General features: G+C 38.8%; 1 protein-coding gene across 2 annotated transcripts in view; it reads right to left on the minus strand.

Annotated features, from left to right (window-relative positions):
- Positions 1-22,593, minus strand: part of ARFGAP3 (ADP ribosylation factor GTPase activating protein 3) — a 44,702-nt gene extending 22,109 nt beyond the window's left edge. The window contains exons 1-10 of one of the 2 annotated variants that reach the window (XM_060778184.2): positions 22,412-22,593; positions 13,063-13,181; positions 11,837-11,909; positions 11,188-11,319; positions 9,097-9,180; positions 8,320-8,398; positions 7,806-7,865; positions 5,670-5,714; positions 3,382-3,428; positions 2,238-2,377 (exon numbers count right to left, since the gene is read on the minus strand). In XM_060778184.2, coding sequence (XP_060634167.2) covers positions 2,238-2,377; positions 3,382-3,428; positions 5,670-5,714; positions 7,806-7,865; positions 8,320-8,398; positions 9,097-9,180; positions 11,188-11,319; positions 11,837-11,909; positions 13,063-13,181; positions 22,412-22,480 — 848 coding nt within the window. In that variant the 5' untranslated portion in view covers positions 22,481-22,593. The remainder of the gene's footprint in view (positions 1-2,237; positions 2,378-3,381; positions 3,429-5,669; positions 5,715-7,805; positions 7,866-8,319; positions 8,399-9,096; positions 9,181-11,187; positions 11,320-11,836; positions 11,910-13,062; positions 13,182-22,411) is intronic. The other variant, XM_060778185.2, reaches the window with a different exon arrangement.
- Positions 22,594-24,896: the final 2,303 nt, after the last annotated feature.

Below are 24,896 nucleotides of genomic sequence, written 5' to 3' on the forward strand. Positions count from 1 at the left end.
GTCTGGTTGCTGTTAGACGCAAGGTCTTGACACTGGGAATTTCCAATAGAACTTGGTCCTCAGAACGGAGGGATCTCTGGGGTTGGTAGGGGGTTGGTAAGTAACATGCTCTTTGTTGTTACCAGAGAGCAAAATAGCTAGTCAACATTTTGGAAGTAAAGCTATCTGCATTTCATCCGAAACTGCATACTGTACATTCCAAACAAACATAATTAATTGCTTCTCATCTGATGACTCTCTTTACTAAGAGATGGGCAGTGCTTCCCTGCTATACTGCACTTTATGTGGGACTGCTTTTCAAAGTGTTCAAAACATTGCTTAGTCCAGAATTCAAACTGTCAGCTGGAAACACTTTCCAGCAGTATACAGACTTCCTACTGAAATTGCTTTATAGTTTCCCATCTATCTCTGATACTAATTAACAGTGCTGGTGTTTGCCTTGAAAGTTTGTGACCAATATATCTGAAGGACTGCTTTGTCCTAAACTATGCCTTGGGATAAATTAAATTGAGATAAGATAGTCTGAAATGATAATAAACAAATTAATCAATCACTTAAAATATTCTACACTACCCCTATCAAAAAGATCCTGGGACAACCTTCAAGCAAAGTTAAAAAGGAAAAAAAAACTTTAAAACACTTTAAAACACTAAAAATAATTCAGATAGAGTAAAACATATTAAACTTAACTACCTAAAAAAAAATTAGGTAACTTTTAAAAAACCTATGTACATCACTATTTGACGTGAGTGCAAAGGTTTTGATGAACAACCAGATTTTCATTAAATTAAATCAGTGTTGGAGCCGGAGCCCCCGGTGGCGCAGTGGGTTAAACCCTTGTGTCAGCAGGACTGAAGTCCGACAGGTCGCAGGTTCGAATCCGGGGAGAGCGTGAATGAGCTCCTTCTGTCAGCTCCAGCTCCTCGTGCGGGGACATGAAAGAAGCCACCCACAAGGATACTAAAACATCAAAACATCTAGGCGTCCCCTGGGCAACGTCCTTGCAGACGGCCAATTCTCTCACAACAGAAGCGACTTGCAGTTTCTCAAATCGCTCCTGACATGACCAAAAAAAAAAGTGTTGGAGCCAATTGGTCCTTCAAGGGGAGGACATTCTACAATTGGCATGCCATAGCTGAGAAAGCCCATGTCCTAACATAATGCATTGGCCTCACTGGTAAAACACACAAAATGAGCCTCAATTCTCAAACTGGATCATACAGAGAAAGGTATTGGGGGGCTCAAATTATTTAGGGCTTTAAATGTCATCGCAATTCTAAGCCCTTCAAATTAGATACATCAACCATTATGTATTCTTCAAGATAAGTAGCTTCTGTTCAGGCTTCATCCTGCTACATTTTGCAATATAGATTGATCATTCTTTATTGAGAAATCTGAACTTCTCTAAAAACAGAAACTGTCCACATAAGTGACTGAGATAATGACCCCCATGTACACAAACTTTGTTTCAAGCAACAAAAAAAGGTATAAAATTACCTTCAACAACTATTATGGTTATTTCTTAGCCACCACTGCCTAACTTTATGTTTATAAAGTGAATGTAATATTGCATGTCATGTTTAGAACTTGGGTGCCATTTCAAGATATCTCATTATGTACTAATACATGAACGCAGATGTGCCAAAATTGGTAGAAATCCAAATTTCAAAACACTTCTTGTCTCAAATAATGTCCATTTCCTAAGGCATTGCTTCCTAAACTGTGGGTCTCAACACCAAATGAGATTCTCTTAGCTCAATGCTGGGATCACGAAAAAAACTGCAACAATAAAAGCTTTCTGAACCTGGAATCTGCTATAGGTATTACACGTATTTGTTAGAAACTACATGCAGTGTTTACAGTAGACTCTGCAGAAAATGCTTCATAAAAAGGACAATCATCCTGTTTAGCATGCCTTTGCAAATGCAGTTCTATGATCAGTATATATCTATTTTATATACCTAAATACCTGGGATCGCATGAACATTTCTTAGTCATAAAGAGGTTACAAGTGGAAAATGTTTAAGAAGCCCTGTTCTAAGATATCAAAATAATTATCTTTGTTCAACCAATATCTTTTTTGCAATTTGATACTAACACAGTATTCAACTTCATCACTTATGTTTACTAAAAGAGTAAAACATGTCAGTTAAATCAAGCCTGTTCAGCTATTTCAACTTCAAGCATTCTATGAATCTATTGCTAATAAAACATTATAGTCATCTTTGCAGACTTACAGAGGTTCTTCTTTCTCAGCTCTTTTGTTCGCATGTAGATTTTCCTTCATTTTATCGACAGCTTGTGCTTGTTTTTCAATCTCATTAAAACTCTTACTGCTCATTTTCTGGGCTCCCAAACCAGCTTTCTTTGCTCCAATCTTTAACAAGAAAAAATGTATGTGCCTTACACTTTGTAAAGTTGAACAGCCACCCACTGCATGGCTACCAGCCTCCTCCCAGTAGACTCAAATCAAGGGAAAGCTTTATGAGAACTACCACTCCTCTTGGTGTTCCTCCAGCAACAACAAGGGTATCCCTCTGGGCAGTTAAATCGGAAATCTCAACTGGATGGCCCCCCGTGAGGATCTTCCTCCAGGAGCAAACCAAAAATGGGCAACCTGGAAGTCCCTTAATAGACTCAGAAGGGGAGTGGGTAGATCAAAAAGACAACCTGGCGAAATGGCACTACCTAAAAGAATCCCATACCTTGTGTAACTGTGGAGCACAACAGACAACTCTGCATCTGTATGCTTGTCCATTGTGCCCTGCCTCATGTACAGAGGAGGAATTGTTGGAGGCTACAGACAATGCCATTGTTATTGCCCATTTTTGGTCAAAACATATTTAGCCACCTGCACTCCTTCTATTTTTTATCAGTTTTATACTAATTTATGCAATGCTTTTGATATGAAATAAATAAATTAAAACTTTGTAATGTCAAACAGTGATACAATGAAACAATAAATAGTAAATCATGATCAGCTAGGCAGCAGCCAGAGAGTTAGAATCACTTTTTTTTTCTATTTCTCTAAATTTAATGTGTGCAAGTAAACTAAAAAAGGCAATACATCTATCTGGAAAGCAAGTAAGAAATGGAAAAAACTAATGGAAAAAGAGAACGGAGTTCATAACAGAAAAAGGACTCATGCCTAGTTAGTTGGTGTTGTGGGAAATAACCTTAAGAGTGTGGACACCTACTCCGGCTGGATCTAAACTGTCCTATATCCCAGGATCTGAATTAATTTTTTTATTCCAGATTACCTGGCAATGTAAGATTGTATAATCCAGTTCAAAGCAGATAATTTGGCATCCAATTCTGGGATACAGGGAAGTGTTAATCTAGCTTTCTTTGCTATCCAGAGAAGATTTTTCAAGCACTTACCCCCTTTTTCACTTGATTTGACTTCTTCTTCAACATAGAGCTAGCATCTGCAAAAATCAAAGCAAATTGAATCACAACACTTATTGTACAACAACTAATCTACTATTTATAGCAGCCCCTGCAAAAGCAATTCCATCAAATTTCCCTTTTAAGTGAAATAAAGCAATCTGATTAAGAAAATTGAGAAGTATGATGTAATATGAATTTTCACAATTAAGAATTAGCGGCACAATATCTTTATTAGTAAACAATGCCTGCATAGAATATCCAGATAGGTAGAGAAGAGACGGCAGTTACAACAATTTGGATACACTGCCTAGTATGTGACATATATATATTACACAATGTAGCACAAGTTTGTTCCTGGGTTATAAATATCATTTCCTAATTGGTTCTATCATAAAAAAACATGGAAAAAAATAAACAGCAAAAACCTTTCTTTCAAGACATCTTCCAGCACATTTTGGTATAGGTTTTCAATGAATATCTCATCGAGTCTCAACCTGTCAGAGTTTTATATCAATTGAGTCATTTCTTAAGTGAAAAAGTAAGTAAGTATTTGTAAGGACCATGTCCAAGCATTGCATGGAGAGCAACTGTTAAGACACCTGTGATAGATTAGATACTACAAATTGGGACTAAGCACTGTGTGTTGTAGAGAAGAGAATGTTGAGATTGTAGAGAATGAGTATTGAGTAGAGCAAGAGATTGCTGAAGGAGCTCAAGAAAGGTTTGCTGGAGGATTGAGGATTGAAACTATTTCTGTGACTATTATATATAAACATTTCTTTATTCGGAAGACAGTCTGTTTTCTGTTGATTGTTCTCCTTGGGAAACAGGGCGCAGCTTCCGCAAAGGGGGTTTGGATGCTTGGAATCAACCCCAACTTGAAAGCAGCGACACAATAGCTGCGACACAACCAAGCCAACATGGCTTGTGGCAGCCAAAAAACAAATAATTCTGAAGTATAACAACTACCACATATACTTGAGTATAAGTTGACCTGAATATAAACTGAGGCACCTAATTTTACCACAAAAAAACTGGGAAAACTTATTGACGCAAGTATAAGCCGAGGGTGGGAAATGCAGCAGCCACTGGTAAATTTCAAAATAGAAATAGATACTAATAAAATTACATTGATCGAGGCATCAGTAGGTTAAATGTTTTTGAATATTTATGTAAAACTGTATTTTCCGATAACTGTCCAAGTCTGACTAAATCATTATTCTAACCTTATTCAATGTAAATGTGCACACTTTTGATGAGATGTGAATGATTTGTCATATTGATGTTTAATTGTTGTTATGCTATTGTTTTTAAACGCTCCAATGTTTTGTAATGTGTGCATTGAAATTGCTGTTGTTAACCGCTTTGAGTCGCCTAATGGCTGAGAAAAGCGGTATATAAATGAAGTAAATAAATAAATAAAACTTACCCTTTCAATAATCACCATAGTTTATTTTAACTATATGTTTTGAGGGAAATGCTATGTGTATATAAATAAGGAAAAGTGAAAAAGACTAGCACTGAGAGAGGAGAGGAAGGCATACACGCTGCATGAGAAAAGAGCCAAGGAAGAGAGCTGGATTGCTGTGCGGAGAGGTGAGGGTCCAACAGCAGGAAGGTGTGGACTGAAAGAAGGCTAGGAGGCTCATCCGAGTATAAGCCAAGGGGGGCTTTTAAAAGGGCTGGAAAACTAGCCTTATACTCAAGTATATACAGTACTTTCAAAGTAAGTGCCACACAATTAAATAGGAAATAATACTTTAAACCAGGAACAGAATTTTTTCCAAATTTTGCAACATAATGTTATTGATATATGGATAAAAAATATGAACAGGTTTAGGAGGTTAAGATGGATGTTCTAATCTGCATAAAATATCAGAAATGTACTAAATTATTAGATCATAATTGTGCACTAATTTATGGCTAATGCATGTTTTAAAAATTATATATGCATCTCCCATTTTTTTGTATAGATTGTAATTTGCATTTCATCACATTAATTTCTTGCCTTTCCTCCGTTGACCCATGGTAGCATACATGAGTCAGGTTGTCCTTCCACATAATATTTTCACAATCAATGTCAGATGAAGCAGAATGAACAAAAATCTACTGGAAAAGGCCACCCATGAGCATTTAAACAATTCGGATTGTTAGTGAAAGATGCATTGGCTTAAGCAGATATTGCAAAACAAAAAAAATTATAATATGCAATTCCACAGATATAATAAATGTGGAAACTGAAACAGCAAAAACAGAGTAACTTAAATGTTCACAGTCACCTTTGCTAGGTGCGGTGCCTGAAGTATTTACATTCTCCAAGCTGGCTAAAATAAGAGATAAAAAGATATATATATATCACTAACTAATTTAAATAAACAATTTTACAAGATAGCAGCTACCTAATCAATCTATACTTCTTTTTGTACCTATTATACCAGGCTGCAGGAACTCTATTGTTTCAGAATGCAGATGGAGAAAACTGAATGTTTTGCAAAAGGAGCATTCATATCTATGATTCCCTACCTAAAGTGTGACGTGGGAGAGATCCAGAATGTCTACATCACATCAAAAGTGATGTGATCATGGGGGATGAATTCAAGATTTCCTGGAGACTAAGGCCCCTTCTACAGTGCCATATAAAATCCAGATTATCTGCTTTGAACTGGATTATATAGCAGTGGAAACTCAGATAATCCAGTTCAAATCAGATAATGTAAATTATCAGCTTTGATTATCTGGATTATATGGCAGTGTAGAGAGGCCAAAGACTGGATCTACACTGCAATATATGAGTCTATACTGCCATATAATCCAGTTAAAAGAAGATAATCTGGATTTTATATGACAGTATAAATGGGTCTTAGGCCCCTTCTACACTGCTATATAAAAGCCAGGTGACCTGCTTTGAACTGGATTATATGGCAGTGTAGACTCATATAATCCAGTTCAAAGAAGATAATCTGGACTATCTGGATTATATGACAATGTAGAAGGGGCCTGAAGTACACATAAATAATGCTGAAAACATACCAAGAAATTAAGCTTCCATTTTTTAAATATAAATTTTTATTTATATACATTAACAACTTACAATGTAAACAGAACACGAAACAATGAACATATTACAAACACATAAACCCAGCACCAAAGACTGAACAAGTATTATTTCCTTTGTCATAAATTTATGAATCAACCAGTAAACAAATGTCATATCCAAATTCCTGACCAACAAAGTTGTATTGTTTTCCTTTTTCACTCTCTAATATATATATTAGATGCAGTATAACTGATTAATTGAGACTCATGGAACGACAGGACAATGCGATGGAAAATGATTTTAATGATGAGATGCTGGGAACTGTATTTATGATTTTAATTGTTTATTGTTATTGTTTTTATACGGTTTATACTATATGTAATTGTTTTTGACTGATTTTATCTTGTGGGGCACTGATTGCCAAATGTAAACCGCGTCGTGTCGCCAACCAGTATAAATCAAAATCTGATCCATTAGTTTCCCCCTGAACACTCATTTTCATTGATAGTTTATCATTTAAGGCTACATTCCATTCCGCCCCATACCATGCTTCCAGTGTGAGATTGGTTACTTTTTTCTAATTCCTTACAATTGTAAGTCTCGCCTCTGTGAGTACAATAATCACCAATTCTTTCTTTTCCATTTCTAAATTCAACTTTCTGGCGTCCATTAGTAACGCTAACTTAGCATCCGGGGGGATATTTAGTCCTATAATGTTACCTATTTCCATAAATACATTGTTTCTAAAGCTCTTCAACTGAGGCATTCCCACCATAAAGGAAAATATGTCCCTTTGTGCATGCCACATCTCCAGCAGAGGTTGTTTTGCTTCCTATCCATCTGGTGCAGTTTAACCAGCGTTAAGCTTCCATTACATAATGCCAGTAAGACACAATTTTAAAATGACCAGAAGTTATGGAAGAACCATGAGTCAATTATAAACACAATTCAAAAAGCATCCCAGTTATTACCAATTTGTTAATTTCTGGGAAGGATTTATATGAAAATCTCTCAACCCTTAGACCTGATGTGTTTGTGCAGGACTCTGACCCTCTTCTCTTGAGATGGTCATTGACTGTAATAAAGTGAACTTGAACTGTATGAAAATAGATCTTGCAGTGGACAGCTGTAGCAGTAACATACAAAACACTGCCAGAAACATTAACATAGTTATGTCACTAGTAAAACTGATTATTCCATGGGCAGAGATATATTTCTGGGATACATTTCAAGAAAATATGCACTGTTTCTGTCAAGGCAATCAATCAATCAATCAATCAATCTATCTATCTATCTATCAATCACACACAGAGATAAAATACATGGATTCTTTTAAATACATTAAAATACACTTCCATAGTCATTTTTAACTCATTACCTAGTGATGCTTGTGGTGACACACTAAGGCAGTCAACACTTGGTCCATGTTCAGGTTGTTCTGGAAATATATATATTTAAAAAAATTAAAGACAAAAAAATGTTTTTTTAGAAACATTTTCAATTTCAATGCAGAAAACCTCCGCTTTCTCTCTCTCACACACACATAAACACATAAGTCTCTTGATTTTCTGTTTTCCTAGATAGCCACCTTTAAAACACAAATTCAACACAGTATTCTGAAGTTGGAAATAAAGGTTTACACATAGATTTGAAATGCTTACAACTTCCAGGTTTTTAGCAGAACACACATTCAAAACACATTTTGACAAGCTCAGATTCTGCTATAGAGACAAAGCAACAAGAAAGCATTGTGTAATGGAGTACGAAGCAATCCATTCCTACCAAGGTGGCATCTGGTGCTGTCACATGTTGAGTGATATTAGGAAAACTCAAAACATAAGACCAATGGGAGCAAAGCAAACTTCAATTTATTTGAAGATGACAAACTATACCTTCTTTGCTTTCTGAATTTTCTGCACAGTTGAGACTATTTGTCTCCTCATGTGCTGCCTCCCATTCTGTGTCAATAATCTGCAAAAAAAGGAAATGGTACTTAGGACTATTATTCAAAATAAGCCCTAAGCAACTAAAATCTATACTAGCAAAGGCACTAGCTGTTCATAACACTGTTTGATCAATATGATCAGTAATGTAAGTTGTTCATACTTATTTTATTCCCACAAAATTTCTCTTCATAAGGAAAATGAGGAATCATATAACACAAACAGATCAAGATAAATTAGCTACAAAAGCATACAAAAAGTTATGCTATAATTTGCAGTACTTGAATGTTTAACTGTTAATTTGTAAACATTTTGCTTACATATAAAGGCTACCACCCCAACAATACAGTAACTATTTAGAAGGGTTTAAAGATCAGTATAACTCAGAATTAACACCTGATCACGTCTACATTTAGAGTAAATAATAAGGTAGCAATAGTCAATGCAAGCATGCAATTCAGTTATGACTCAATGGTCAATACTCTTCCTACCACCAGTGACAAGGAGAAGATTAGGGATTGTGAGGTTCCTAGATATTAATAATTTGTAAGCACATCAACGTGGTGTCCACAGAAAATGTTCAACACTATACAGGCTCAAACCCCTCAAAATGCAGTGATGAAACAGAACTTGGACCCAGAGAACACAGATCAAAACTAACATTGAAATGTTGCCACTTGAGAAAAAGCATAAAGATGTAAGAAGCAAAATTCAATTTCTCTATACCCGAGGAGAAACGTGTGAGGCAAAGAAGTCTTCCTCTTTTTCCTGAGGTGACAGGGGAGGGGCTCCACAGCCATCTATCCATAACTAGAACAAACACAGCATGTCATTTCAGAGTGTTCCCTCCATTTATTTTAAAGTCACAAGTAGCAGCACATCCAGAACTTTTCTTAAGAACGGCACACATCCTTCTACCAATAAAGGTCTAGATAATTCTCAGACAAGAAAGTCATTATGTCGTAGTTCAAAGATCATTGCAAACAGAACAGATGCATTTAAGATTAAACATTTCAATTCTATTGGTTTGTGGAGCATAACATTGCAGCTGCTAAGCTCTCAGAAAGCTGCACTGGTATTCATACATTTCAACGGAACAATAACTATCAACCAACTCTGCAATGATTGCAGATGTAAAAACAGAACTCAGTCTAATGTATTCTATCTACTGGTGATTTAGGAAGTCAAGAATTTAATAACTGGAAAATAACAGAGAGCTACAAATATAAAGTGATGTCAACACACTCTAGGATTCTCTTGCTATGTTTGCTAAGTACAGATTTCAATCGAAAGAAACAACTGAGACACTGAAAGGAAAACAGTTTTGTGAACTTCCACAACCTACAAACTAGACACAAGAAATAGAATTCCCAAGTACCTCATTTTATTGCAACCAGTCCCAATCCCAAAGTGATATAAGCACACTAAATGATATCTGATTTTTGAACATACAGAGGGTTAAATCTGATTGGTACTTGGATGGAAGAATAAGGAATACTTGGTGGGGATGGGGGGGGGGGGGGGGGAAATCCCTGAAAGTCTGGAAAAGCTTCTGCCAATGCTGACAATACGGGTCTAAAGGAACCTATGGTAAGATTCAGTATAAGGAAGCTTTCTCTATTCTTCTCTGACTTCAATGTTTGGTTGCAAACCAGTCTCTTCATATTATGGTGAGAAACACACTTAGCCATCAAATTTACAATCGTTTGACTAATTCTCTGTAGTGAACATTAAGCTCTCCCTACATGTTTCACTTACTAAATAAAACTGACAACAGCCTTCTTGCTCAAGCCTCATCCTCTTAAAAAGTTCAGTTATGGTGGTATACTTTTTGCAATTTCTCAGGATGATTCCACATATTGTAAGAACAGTATTTTGTTAATTGTGAGAGGGCAGAATGAACAAGGCCCTCCCTGCCATCAGTACCAAGCACAATATTACAAGGTATTTACAAACTGGAATACAAACTCGGCAACTCGAAGTTAGAAGAATGAATGGGAAATAAAGAGAAAATAGGGAAATGGATAATGGCTAAATGGGAGGAGGGGATTAGAACTGATACTGAACCTGCATTAAGAAGTTATACAACAGAACACAAAGTTGTATGGTACAAATAACCATTTGCAAAAGATACAGCATAAATACCCACTTTCAGAATGTTTAGCTTTCCACATTTCAAAATACACAACTACTTATTAAAATATACATCAATTTAGTACAATAAAACAAGTTATTTGTTACATTAACAGGGTGGGATACTACTGGCTTTAGTGTTGCATCTATCCATTTAAAAGAAATCACCTTCTCCAGTACTGGTTCCTGAGTGTATAATGTGTAATTTGCTTATTAAATCCCTTAAATCCCTTCTGATTGTGTGGGTTATTTCTACTTATCATATTCAACCACCAACAATAGCAGTGTACCAGGTACTGTAATGAACTTTAGTAAAACTTTAGTTTAAAAAACTAAATAACTTTGAGAAAGTGTGTGTCACTGCTGCGTGTCTACAGATCATTTCTTTTGTCAACCCTAAGCCAAACCTATCAAGATATTTTCTTGGCATATTTTTTTCAGAGTGTTTCCCCTTGCCTTCCTCTGGAGCTGACAATGCGTAATTTGACACATGGGAAGTGCAACACATTCCTTGCAATATGACATCTTTTACCTTTTCAGATCGACTTAGTATTATTAGATACATTTGACCTAGAGTGTACTATACATATCAATGCATTATGTATTAAACTTTTCAGTTGCAAACTAACCAAATGCAAGACATTTGTCTAGGAACAGAATAAAACAGAAATCAAGATTACTTACTTCAGTACCGTACTTGCGTGTTGCATGAGTTGCTAGAGATTTAATCTTTTCCCTATAAAGTTGAGCAGCACGGCTACTATACTTGGCATTGGTATCATTTGTTGTACAACCATGTTGATGAAAAAAGGCAGACTATGAAGAAAATACAGGTAGCATGAGTGACTAAAATACATTTGTGGATGAACTTGTTCTAATATGAATGCAAACACAGTAAGTGAAATCATGAGCATTTGTACCTTATTCTCTACCAAAAAGGTCAGTGTGTGCTTTCAACAGATTAATACAATGTCAAAATTATTCTCACTGCCTTCAAGTGGGGGACCCTAATAAGCGGGTTGTTTTCCTTGCTCTTCTTCCCTTTCTTTTTTCAGGCTTCATTCCAATTCTTTTTCTGGTATGTGTTTGTATATATGCAAACATTTTAAGATCAGCAATGCAATTTATATCCCTCTTTTATAACCCCTTAAATAGAAGGCTAGTAGGGAGGGGGCTGATCTGATGTCGCTAGGGAGGGAGTTCCACAACCGAGGGGCCGCCACTGAGAAGGTCTTGTGTCTCGTCCCCACCAGCCATACTTGTGAAGCAGGTGGGACCGAGAGCAGGGCCTCTGCACCCAACTCTATTATTATATAATGAATAATAAACTTACAGCATTTGCATTTCCTCCAACTTGCATACATCTCAGTTGATACCATGACCAGTTAGAATCTAATTCTGTAGACCTAAAGAAACAAAAAATAAACACAAAATTCTAATCACAGTTAAACTTGGATAAAGCTTTAAAAAGCAACCGTTTTATTTTATTTATAATGCAGGATAACTTATTTGTGTGATCCACAGTTTAAAATACACTAAGCAGGTTAACAAACTTAAAATACAACAATATCAAACTTCTAGGATACATAATACATAAAAAGATAACCAAATATACAAGTAACTGGATATAGGAAGTGAAATCTACACAACATATATTCAAATGCTGGAAAAGTTGTGTCTACGTACAATAACAGAAGATGGTCATTTGAGTTCTTTTCAGTGCAAAACTGGTGCCCCCGGTGGCGCAGTGGGTTAAACCCCTGAGCCGGCAGGACTGAAGACCGACAGGTCACAGGTTCGAATCCGGGGAGAGGCAGATGAGCTCCCTCTATCAGCTCCAGCTCCTCATGCGGGGACATGAGAGAAGCCTCCCACAAGGATGATAAAAACATCAAATCATCCTGGCATCCCCTGGGCAACGTTCTTGCAGACGACCAATTCTCACACCAGAAGCAGCTTGCAGTTTCTCAGGTCGCTTCTGGCACGACAAAAAAAGTGCAAAACTACCATGCAAGACTTTTGGCACTGAAATGGCATGGGGGGAGGCTGTCTTACCAAAGGTATGAAAAAGTACATATTTTGCCTTTCCTGAAGATCATAATGCTTATTTTTAAATTGAAAGAAGGACATGGAAATGAACCCCAACTTTGTTTATATCCAAAATTAATTTGAAGGCTAACTGAAATCTTCGGTCTCCCTGGAAAACCTAGACAAATGCAGTAGCTGCCACAGACACAATGCTTATTCCACAATGCTTAAGACTGAACATTTAAAAAATAAAATAAGAAAAGCACAGAGGTCAGAGGCCACTAAAACCAAACTTAAATGTTATCTGAACTTCAACCTGAATCCAGACATTCTGAAATATGACACAACCATTACAAAGGTTTCTACTTATTTACTATATGAGAACAAAGCAGTTTTCTTAAAGCTAACAGGCGAGATAGGTACAAGAGATAGGTACAAGTTATTTACAACCACCTTTATCGCAAAATGGGGAAAATTGAAAGCAAATCATTAACAAAGGAAGGCATCCACAAAAAAAAACAAATTACTCACCTAATAAAAGTCAAATGAACTCCAAGAGAACGATGGGTCCCAGAGCAATCAATACACAGGAAGACACCATATGTTATGCTTGCCCAGCTTGGATTTTTTGCTCCACAGTCAAAACACGCCTAGAAAACAACCACAACTTGATTGTTAGAATAAAGCTCATTAAGCATTTATACAGCATGCACATTCTTAATTGATTAAAATCATAATTTGTAAGGACACAAATTGTTACTTAATATCACAACTATTTTGATAACAATATTATAAGCCCATTCTTATGGGGCTGGGCGCATATTAAGTTTACCTGCATGTTCTAAAATAAATAGGAATTCCATTAATGTATTGATTTCCTCATTTATTTCAATGTAACTGTTAGCTGAACTAAGTCTGGACACAATCCATTAAATTCAGCATTTATATATTTGTGTTCATAAATGCGAATATTTATTATACCTATACCTATATCTAAATTATATCCTGGTCTAAATCACATTGCTAGATCCAACTAGAATAGATTCACTGAATCAATGCCTAAATGATAAATTACTTACACGAATCCCATTACTCAAGTCAAGTCTAACAAACTGAATTTGTACCATCTATATAAATAAAAATGTAATGTTCGTTTATGGGATTAACAAATTTGGCCAGAAGACACCTACTAACCCAAGGAGTGACTATCACTAAAAAAAATAATTTTGTCATTTGGGAGTTGTAGTTACTGGAATTTATAGTTAACATACACTCAAAGAGCACTCTGAACTCCATCAGTGATGGAATTGAACCAAACGTGGCACACAGGACTCCTATGACCAACAGAAAATACCAGAAGGGTTTGGTGGGCATTAACTTTGAGTTTGGGAGTTGCAATTCACCTACATCCAGAAAGCACTGTGGATTCAAACAATGATGGATCTGGAGCAAACGTGGCACAAATATTCCATATGCCCAAATATGAACACAGATGGAGTTTGGGGAAAATAAACATTTACATTTGGGAGTTGTAGCTACTGGGATTTATAGTTCACCTACAATCAAAGAGCATTCTGAACCACACCAACAACAGAATTGGGGCAAACTTCCCAAACAGAACCCCCAGGACAAACAGAAGATACTTAACGCCATCCAGTCCAACTCCCTTCACCAGGGCTAGAAAGCATAATCAAAGCCCTCCTGACAAAGCACCCTCCAGCCATAGATATAGATAGATAGATAGATATGATTCATACACACAGAGATATAGATTTGAAAGGGACCCCTAAAGAAGGACAATTATATGTTGCATGTTCCAAACCAGACAATTTCCACATCAACACTGACAAAGAAACAGCAAGAAATACGGTTTACCCACAAGCATAAAGAAATTACATATATTAGAAACCAACACTTTCTCATTACTTCCTCATCACTAGACTGGGCCACAGCAATGTGTGGCAGGGGACAGCTAGTTACATATAAAACTATTCCCTCTACTGCTCTAGTTGGGATATTGTTGGAGAATTATGCTGGCATAATAGCCAGTAAGACAAGCATAGCTCATGTGGCTATGGTAGCATGGAAGCAGATGGCTTGGACAAGCACCTGATCCATGATAAACATGACTTTTCATAGAATCATAGAGTTGGAAGAGACCTCATGGGCCATCCAGTCCAACCCCCTACCAAGAAGCAAAAGCCTTTCAGTTCCATGGAACCAGAATGCCAAGCATTTAAAGCAGTGGTTTCCAACCTGTGGTCCGTAGACCACCAGTGGTCCGCAAGAACTAACATATGGTCTGCTGCCTCACCGTTACTACACCGTTGCAACAAGAACTTATATCGCGAAACCCTCTTAAAGTGCCGAGGCTTATTAAATCTGGTTTTCTGTGGGCAAGCAGATGGTGACTACTGGATGGCATATGTTCTGAACAAGAAACTAGAGATGCTGTGGTCTATCCAATGCAATTTTCTGAATCAACACCCCAAATAACCAAACCGATCTAAAGTTGACCATAAACTGATTCGTAATGTACTGAGGAAAGAAATATTTTAAAAAACAACAATTGCACTGTAATTTACACTGTAAAACTAGCTGCTTGCCTCTTTGAAACCAGCACATTAGTGCTCCACCCACTTAGAAAGGTCACAATTCAACAAGAACAAAACGAAAACATCAGCTAACAGTGTCCAGAATTCCTAAGCCAACTCATCAGTTTGTGTAGTCTGAAATCAAAGACCACATTCCACGTTATGCTTCAAAAGTGCATTGCCAGCATTGATAAAGGAAAGGGAACTTTGGCCACACATTCCAGCAAGAGGAGGAGAAAATAAGACTCCGAATGTATCATTTTAATAGATTTACTAACATTTCTCCACAATAACGTATCGGTTACCCAACGTTTTTGTTGTATTTCAAAACTTTTTGTTTCGAATAAACACACTTCGTAGCCAGGGAAGACTCGTTTAAGCAGCATATTAATAATATTTGCAGGACAATACAGTACAAAGCATTTTACAAATCTGATATAATTTCTTATTTTGTACAATTTTGATATCGTTTTTAATAGCTCAGTTCTTGAGATCCTGCATCATACACACAATTCAATCAATGTTTACGTTGGCCATTGGCTTTTGGGGGAAGTTATTTTGCACTGTCCTTATCCTAGTAAATAAACTTATTTGATGCATTTATATATATAAGAAGTTGTGGCCCCAAAACCTCCCAGCATTTAAAAACGAAAGCCAAAATAAAGATTTACTAACAATCAGCTCCAAACATCTCAGTGTTATTGGGTTTTAAAAGAAAATTATCCATTCCATTAATCCACGTAATAATGTGTTCCATTTTTAAAAACCCTGTATTTTCATCTGGCATCCTGCCAGCATGGTGAAGTAGGTTTGAATCTTCAACTAGGATTCTGGAGACCAGGGTTCAAGCCCCACTCTGCACTGGAAACCCTCTCAATGAATCTTGCCCAGAAAATTGCATAATAGACTCACCATAAGTCAGAAATGACTTGAAGGAACACAACAATCCTGGCGTGTCATAGGGTTGTATCCTGCCTAAGATTTATTCAATAGCATTAGTCCCCCCTCTTCCTTTTTTATGTACTTCTGATGCTAGAGACATTGAATCAACAATTGTAACTGTAAAACATATTAAAGAGCATATGGAAACATACAAGTCTTTTCATCCTTGTTTATTCTAATTGTTTATTAGTTATCAGTTTTGGAAATAGTGATTATCACTAAAGCAAATCCTTTCATTCATTGATCCATTTTATTCATTTGACTTATATTCCACCTTATATGTCAATCCATAAATCAATTTGAGCGAATAGGTTAACTAGAACCACCAGCATAGTGTAAAGCTGTAGAACAGAACTCAAGGCTGGAGTCAAAAGAGCTTAAGCTTCTTCTCATCTTGAAATGTGTAGATAATTTGCCCTGCCAGTTGATATATACATAACAAGCTGTGTATTTTATAATGATTTTAGAGTACTGAAACTCCTTCATATGTGTGCTATACTACAACACAATAAAACAGGTCAGTACTAGCCCAATAACATATGGGGAAATGAGATCAACAGACATATCTAAGGCCAGCTAACAACCTTATTGTTTATCTAGAATCGCTGCCAAATTCGGCTTGTTTTAAAACAGGAAATGTGAAAATCATGCTAAGGGAATGTAAGAAGAAACCAAATGAACCAAGAGGCAAGGATGAATCATAATACCCAACATATGGAAATATATAATAGAAAACAGACAGTGCTTTCTTCTGTCCCTGTTCAGGAACAGGAGTCAATATACTAGTTTGCAGGGAACGGGTAAGAAAGCTGGAGATATTTTTTTAATTGTTTGTCAACACTTACATTAAAGTGCTGAGGATTTCAGTCCCTTCCTCGAGCAACTACACATTATGTTAGCCTCAACTAGTTTACACCCATTAAATCTACAGAATGTATTTATATTTGTCGTGTCAGGACAACCAGTCAAATTATATTACATTTCTAACAGAACAAAGCAAACAAACAGACAAAATACAAAATTTGTGAGTGTGGTAGTTGATTAAATGTCCTTTGACCAGTATCTGGCCACTTGGAGTGCTTCTGGTGTTGCCGCAAGAAGGTCCTCCATTGTGCATGTGGCAGGGCTCAGGTTGCATTGCAGCAGGTGGACAGTGGTTTGCTCTTCTCCATACTCGCATGCCATGGATTCCACTTTGTAGCCCCATTTCAGAAGGTTGGTTCTGCATCTCGTGGTGCCAGAGCGCAGTCTGTTCAGCGCCCTCCAAGTCGCTCAGTCCTCTGTGTGCCCAGGGGGGAGTCTCTCATCTGGTATCAGCCATTGGTTGAGGTTCTGGGTTTGAGCCTGCCACTTTTGGACTCTCGCTTGCTGAGGTGTTCCAGCGAGTGTCTCTGTAGATCTTAGAAAACTATTTCTAGATTTAAGTCATTGACATGCTGGCTGATACCCAAACAGGGGATGAGCTGGAGATGTCTCTGCCTTGGTCCTTTCACTATTGGCTGCTACTTCCCGGCAGATGTCAGGTGGTGCAATATCAGCTAAGCAGTGTAATTTCTCCAGTGGGGTAGGGCGCAGACACCTCATGATAATGCGGCATGTCTCATTAAGAGCCACATCTACTGTTTTAGTGTGGTGAGATGTGTTCCACACTGGGCATGCATACTCAACAGCAGAGTAGCACAGCGCAAGGGCAGATGTCTTCACTGTATCTGGTTGTGATCCCCAGGTTGTGCCAGTCAGCTTTCGTATGATATTGTTTCTAGCACCCACTTTTTGTTTGATGTTCAGTAAAGGTTTATCTACACTGCAAAATTAATGCAATTTGACCCCCACTTTAAGCACCCAGGTTCCATGCAAAGTAATCATAGTAGTTGTCGTCTGATAAAGTCTTGAGCCTTCTCTGCCAAAGAGTCCTGGTGCCTTATCAAACTCCCATGATTCCACAGCATTGAGTCAAGGGTTCAAGTGGTGCCAAACTGAATTACACCCTTAAGGATGATTTGCAGCAGCTTCCCATCAACTTGGCTGATCTCCTGTAGTTCAGGCTAACAACTGGATTCAGGCCTATGACGACAAGGCTGGGGAGGACCAAAAGAATGCCTCTTTGGTCTTTCTACCTTACTTGTCTTACATGTACAGTGCACTCATGGATTGTACTCACAGATCCCCACCTAAATAGAATGCACCATTCTACTCAATCAGATGCTACCCACCAAGTGCGTTTTATTCCAAATGCTTGGGTCCAGAAGTATTTTGTATTTCTTATGGGTGCAGGAATACTTTCATACATATAATAGAAATAACTTGGAGATGAGACCCCAATATAAACACATAAATCTATCTTGTGTTTCATATGTACCTTATTGTACCTTATACACACACACACACAAAGGTAAAGTTTGTCCCCTGACATTAAGTCCAATTATGTCTGAGTCTGGGGTGTGGTGCTCATCGCAATTTCTAAGCCAAAGAACCGGCGTTGTCCATAGACACCTCCATGGTCATGTGGCTGGCATGACTGCATACAGCGCCCTTACCTTCCCGCCAGAGTGGTACCTATTGATCAACTCACATTTGCATGTTTTTGAACTACTAGGTTGGCAGAAGCTGGGGCTGACAGAGGAAGCTCACGCTGCTCCCCGGAATCGAACCTGCGACCTTTTGGTCAACAAGCTCAGCAGTTCAGTGCTTTAACCCCCTGCGCCACCGGGGGTAATATTAATACCCGCAGTGAGCCATCAGAGCGCAAAGCCTCTCATGTGGACGACTCTGAAGTTTTCTGGATTTGGAATTATAAGAAGTCCCCAGGTTAAAAAAAAAAGATAAGTTTTGTAGATTTGTTCTTAAATTGAATTTGTATATAAGTTGGAACATGGACATTTTTCAAGTGTTGCTCTAATTAAACAATCATCAATCCTTGTATAGCATATCCAAACACCCCTGTGGCATTTGTTTTGCTGTTGGTGCCCCTGTTCTGAAGATGACACCTCGCTTTCTGTTTCTGTGATAATTGGATTTTGAACTGGATTTGTTGTGGCCAAAAGGATTGAGGATAAAGCTTCAGCGGTGACACCTTTTCCCCATCTTAACTCTTTCAGGAGTGAATTTCCCTTCTGAGGGGTAGATTTCTCTCACTTCCTAGTGTCTCACCCTTGTTCTTAAGTAAGAGTCATTTGTAACTCGCGGACTGCCTATATTTGGGGTATGGGATGCCTGTATTGTGGAAGAGAAATGTACAAGCCTTTAGAAATGGACCCTTTCTTTCCTTTCCTCCTTCTCTACCTATTCTGGGACTACAACTCCCAGCAGTACTCCTGATCGATCAATCTACCTACCTATCCCCATCTAATCTATCTCTCTGGAGGATTGCTGGGAGTTGCAGTCCAGGAATAGGAATCTGGAAATATGCAGTGATTGGGAGGCTCTCAAAGAAATCCAAGGAGAAGAAAGCTTGCAGCTCGGAAACAGTGCACTTGGATCATCTTCCTCTCCTAAAGGGCCTGCTCTAAGGCATTCTGGGAGTTGTAGTCTGGAAGAAAGTGTGGATAAGCTATTGTGTATTTTGTTTGCCAGGGGAGTCGTTTTTGTGCGTGCGCTGTAGCATCTTTTTGCTTTTTAAGTCCCTTCCACTGTATTTTTCAGTGTTTTTATGAGTGATGGTCACTCATTGCCCTGATAGGTGTCGTGTCCAAATTTGGTAACAATTCGCCCAGTGTTTTTTGAGTTATGTTAATCCCACAAACTAACATTACATTTTATTTATATAGATTATATTTTACTATATTGCAATATTAGTAATATTATATATATTATATTGTACTATATTACACCACAACACATATACACAACACATGATTTGCTTGTTTATTACTGTGTTGTGTTTTATTGTATTGTGTCTTGAGGCTCTGGCCTGTGTAAGCCGCAACGAGTCCTGCGGGAGATGCTAGCGGGGTACAAATAAAGTTAATAATAATAATAATAATAATAATACCACCAGTATGTTATTAGGATATGATATTGTGTTATATCACACACACACTAGCCGTCCCCTACCACGTGTTGCTGTGGCCCAGTCTGTGTATATGTGTTTTGTGTGTTTATATATGTGTGGTTTTGTGCGTGCATTGTAATGTAATTTTTGTTTTTCAGCTTTTCAAGTCGCTTATGCTGTGTGTTTTTTTTTATGAGTGATGGTTGCTTGTTGGCCTGATAGGCGTCTTGTGTCCAAATTTGGTGTCATTTCGTCCAGGTGTTTTTGAGTAATATTAATCCCACAAATGAACATTACATTTTTATTTATATAGATATATAAATTTTATTTATTTATTTACTTTTCTCACCTCAATGGGGGACTCAAAGCGGTTTCCAACATAATATAATTTATAATATCATACATATAATATATACAATATAAATTTTATATATATATATATATATATATATACACACACACACACACACACACACACACTATTACGTAACATTGTGTGTATACAAGGGGTTTTTTTAAGTAAGGTCCGCTTTGTTGTAGACACTAGTAGTTCGCGCATAGCGCAACGAGCATGTGCGTTGTGTACCGGCATGCCTTGGGAACAACTGGGCTCAGTTTCCTCTCTGTAGCTAACCTGTACGGTTCTGTTCTGTGCTTTAAAAATGTTTAAGACTATCAACTCACCCGCCACATGTGAGGTTCGCTCAGTGATACGGTTTTTGTCAGCAAGGAACCTGCCTGCTGCAGAAATTCATCAACAGATTTGTGAAGTGTACGGTGATACTGTTATGAGTGAAAGCAAAGTGCGTAAGTGGGTACGACAATTCAAAGATGGCCGTGACAACGAAAAATAGAGTGAAGTATGTACTTTCTGAAAATAAATTTACTTTTTTGAAATAAACTTTCGTTGTATACTTATGTTCAAACAGACCTTACTTTAAAAATATTATAACTATTGCACATTTGAAGTTGTGGTGTAATGTTTTTAATTGTGAGCTGGTTTGAATCCCCGCATGGAGAGATAAACCGGGATACAAACACATAAAAATAAATAAAATAGCATTAGTAATCATAAATTAAGACTATTACTATAATGTTTAATCATGTTATCAAATTATCATTAACCAGCCATCCCCTCCCACGCGTTGCTGTGGCCCAGACTGTGAATATGTGTTTTGTGTGTGTATATATTTGTGTATATGTGTATATATGTGGTTTTGCACATGCATAGTATTGTATTAGTTGTTTTTTGCTTTTTAAGTCCCTTGGATGGTCACTCATTGGCCGCATAGGTGTCTTGTGTCCAAATTTGATGTCAATTTGCCCAGTGGTTTTTGAGTTATGTTAACCCCACAAACGAACAATTTTATTTATATAGACTAGCTGTCCCCTGCCACACGTTGCTGTGGCCCAGTCTGGTGATCTGGAAAATAAAGTAATGAGAAAGTGTTCGTTTCTAATATGTGTAATTCCTTTATGCTTGTGAGTAAACAGTATTTCTTGTTGTTTCTTTGTCAGTGTTGATGTGGAGAGTGTCTGGTTTGCCTAATCTGGAATATACAACATATCATAGTCCTTCTTTAAGGGTCTCTTTCAAATCTATGATACTATATCTGTGTGTGGGAGAGAGAATCATATCTATCTATCTATATTTATGACTGGATGGCTCTTTGTCAGGAGGGCTCTGATTCCATTTTCTTGCCCTGGTGAAGAGAGTTGGACTGGATGGCCTTAAGTATTTTCAGTTGGTCATGGGGGTTCTGTGTGGGAAGTTTGCCCCATTTCTGTCGTTTGTGGGTTTCAGAGTCCTCTTTAATTGTAGTGAACTATAAATCCCAGTAACTACAAATCCCAAATGTCAAGGTCTATTTCCTCCAAACTCCATCTGTGTTCATATTTAGGAATATGGAATTTTTGTGTCAAGTTTGGTCCAGATCCATCATTGTTTGAGTCCACAGTGCTCTCTGGATGTAGGTGAACTACAACTCCCAAACTCAAGGTCAATGCCCACCAAACCCTTCCAGTGTGTTCTGTTGGTCATGGAAGTCCTGTATGCCATGTTTGGTTCAATTCAGTCGTTGGTGGAGTTCAGAATGCTCTTGGGTTGTAGGTGAACTATAAATCCCAGCAACTACAACTCCCAAATATCAATGTCTATTTCCCTTAAACTCCATCAAAGTGGTTGGACTAATGGGCCCGGCACAGGCGACGTGGCTCCCACGGCCTGAGGGAAACATCTCGGCCGCCCCGCCCCTCGCGAGAGTGCAACGTGTCACAGGCCAAGCGAGGGAAGGCGCGAAGGAAGCAGTCAAAGAAGGAAGGAAGGAAAGAAGGCCGGGCTCTCTCCTCTCACCTTGTTGGTCGGGACGGCGCGGAGCCTCTTGAAGACGGCCTGAATGTCCTGCTTGCTGGGCTCACACATCGTCGCTACTCCCGCCGCCGCCGCCTCGAGGCCCCTCAGCCCAAACAAAGCCGAGCCACCGGCTCCGCGCAGGAAGAGCGCAGGAAGCCAGACCGCCCACTGACACGCAGCACGCCGCGTCCAATCAGGAGCGCCCGAGGGGGCCGTCAGCGCCTCGAGCCTGCTTTGCAACGCCGCGCACGCGCTGCCTGGGGGGCGGCTGATTTGTTCTCCGCTCATTGGGCACTCAGGAAAGGGCGGGGCTTCCGGCTTTCCGGTTTCCAAGGCGACGGGCAAGACTGCAGACGCCCTACATCTTAAAAGGATGCAAGTGGTAGGATTTAGGGAAGGCGAGCAAATGGCACTTGGGATGAAAGCTTATTCTGCATGGCAACTAAATTTTGCATTAGAATGTTCTACTTTTAAAGTTACAGATACATTTCTTGGACTTGGAAAATTGGGTACTGTTGTATTATCTGGGCAGAGGCCACTAGAGGGCGAAAGAGAGAGAGAAGAATATGTAGTCACTGGGTTGTTGTATTTTTTTTTTTTGAGCTATTTGGCCATGTTCTAGAGGCATTTTCTCCTGACGTTTCGCCTGCATCTATGGCAAGCATCCTCAGAGGTAGTGAGGTCTGTTGGAACTAGGAAAAAGGGTTTATATATCTGTGGAATGACCAGGGTGGGACAAAGGACTCTTGTCTGCTGGAGCTAGGTGTGAATGTTTCAACTGACCACCTTGATTAGCATACAATGGGCTGACTGTGCCTGGAGCAAACTTTTGTTGAGAGGTAATTAGATGTCCCAGATTGTTTCCTCTCTGTTGTTGTGCTGTTACAATTTTAGAGTTTTTTAATTCTGGTAGCCAGATTTTGTTCATTTTCATGGTTTCCTCCTTTCTGTTGAAATTGTCCACATGCTTGTGGATTTCAATGGCTTCTCTGTGTAGTCTGACATGGTGGTTGTGAGAGTGGTCCAGCATTTCTGTGTTCTCGAATAATATGCTGTGTCCAGGCTGGTTCATCAGGTGTTCTGCTATGGCTGATTTCTCTGGTTGGAGTAGTCTGCAGTGCCTTTCATGTTCCTTGATTCATGTTTGGGCAATGCTGCGTTTGGTGGTCCCTAGGTAGACTTGTCCACAGCTGCATGGTACACGGTAGACTCCTGCAGAGGTGAGAGGATCCCTCTTGTCCTTTGCTGAACGTAGCATTTGTTGGATTTTCTTGGTGGGTTTGTAGGTTGTTTGTATGTTGTGTTTCCTCATCAGCTTCCCTATGCGGTCAGTGGTTCCCTTGATGTATGGCAGGAACACTTTTCCTCGGGGTGGATCTTCATCTTGACTCTCGTGGCTTGTTCTTGGTCTTGCAGCTCTTCTGATGTCTGAGGTGGAGTATCCATTGGCCTGTAGAGCCCAGTTTAGGTGGTTCAGTTCATCTTGGAGGAGGTGGGGTTCACAGATTCTTTTTGCACAGTCTGCCAAGGCTTTAATGGTGCTTCTTTTTTGACTTGGGTGATGGTTGGAGTTTTTATGTAGATATCTATCTGTGTGTGATACATTTCTTGGACTTTGAAAATTGGGTACTGTTGCATTATCTGGGCAGAGGCCACTAGGGGGCGAAAGAGAGAGAGAGAAGAATCTGTAGTCACTGGGTTGTTGTAGGTTCTTTCCGGCTATATGGCCATGTCTAGAGGCATTCCCTTCTGACGTTTCGCCTGCATCTATGGCAAGCATCCTTAAAGGTAGTGAGGTCTGTTTGAACTAGGAAAATGGGTTTATATATCTGTGGAATGACCAGGGTGGACAAAGAACTCTTACCTGTTGGAGCTATGTGTGAATGTTTCAACTGGCCACCTTGATTAGCATTTAATGGCCTGGCAGTGCCTGGGGCAATCTTTTGTTAAGAGATTGTAGTCAATTTTAAGGGGAAAGGGGGTTGAAGAAGTGAAACCATTTCCTGTTTCCCTGTTTTCCCTTCCCCCCCTTCCCAATCCATGTTGCCCTTTGGAAACAGGGAATATATGATATGGGAAGGGGCCGGGATGGGGGGAATAACCAACGAAAATGGGGGAAATTGTTTTCTTCCTTCAACCCCCCCCCCCCCCCCCCAATAAAATAGACTATCTCTTCAATGTCTAGGACCCCTTTTGGAGACCGCCTGAATAATGGAATGGTACCGAAAATTGTCCCTATCTTTGTTTACCAGCTTTCTCTGAATTTCTCAGTAGCACTTGACACTTTCAGAAGAGAAAGAACATGGCCATATGGCCATATAGCCCAGAAAAACCTACAACAGCCCAGTGATTCCGGCCATGAAAGCCTTCGACAATACTTCATCTTTGCCTCTGATATCCTTCCCTCCAGTGAGCTGTCTGGCATTATTTCCTGAAGTATGGACTGGTTGGATCTTCTCGAGGTCCAAGGCACTCACAGAATTTT

The sequence above is a fragment of the Anolis sagrei genome, chromosome 5 (genome assembly GCF_037176765.1).
Source record: "Anolis sagrei isolate rAnoSag1 chromosome 5, rAnoSag1.mat, whole genome shotgun sequence".
Classification (NCBI taxonomy): Eukaryota; Metazoa; Chordata; class Lepidosauria; order Squamata; family Dactyloidae; genus Anolis; species Anolis sagrei.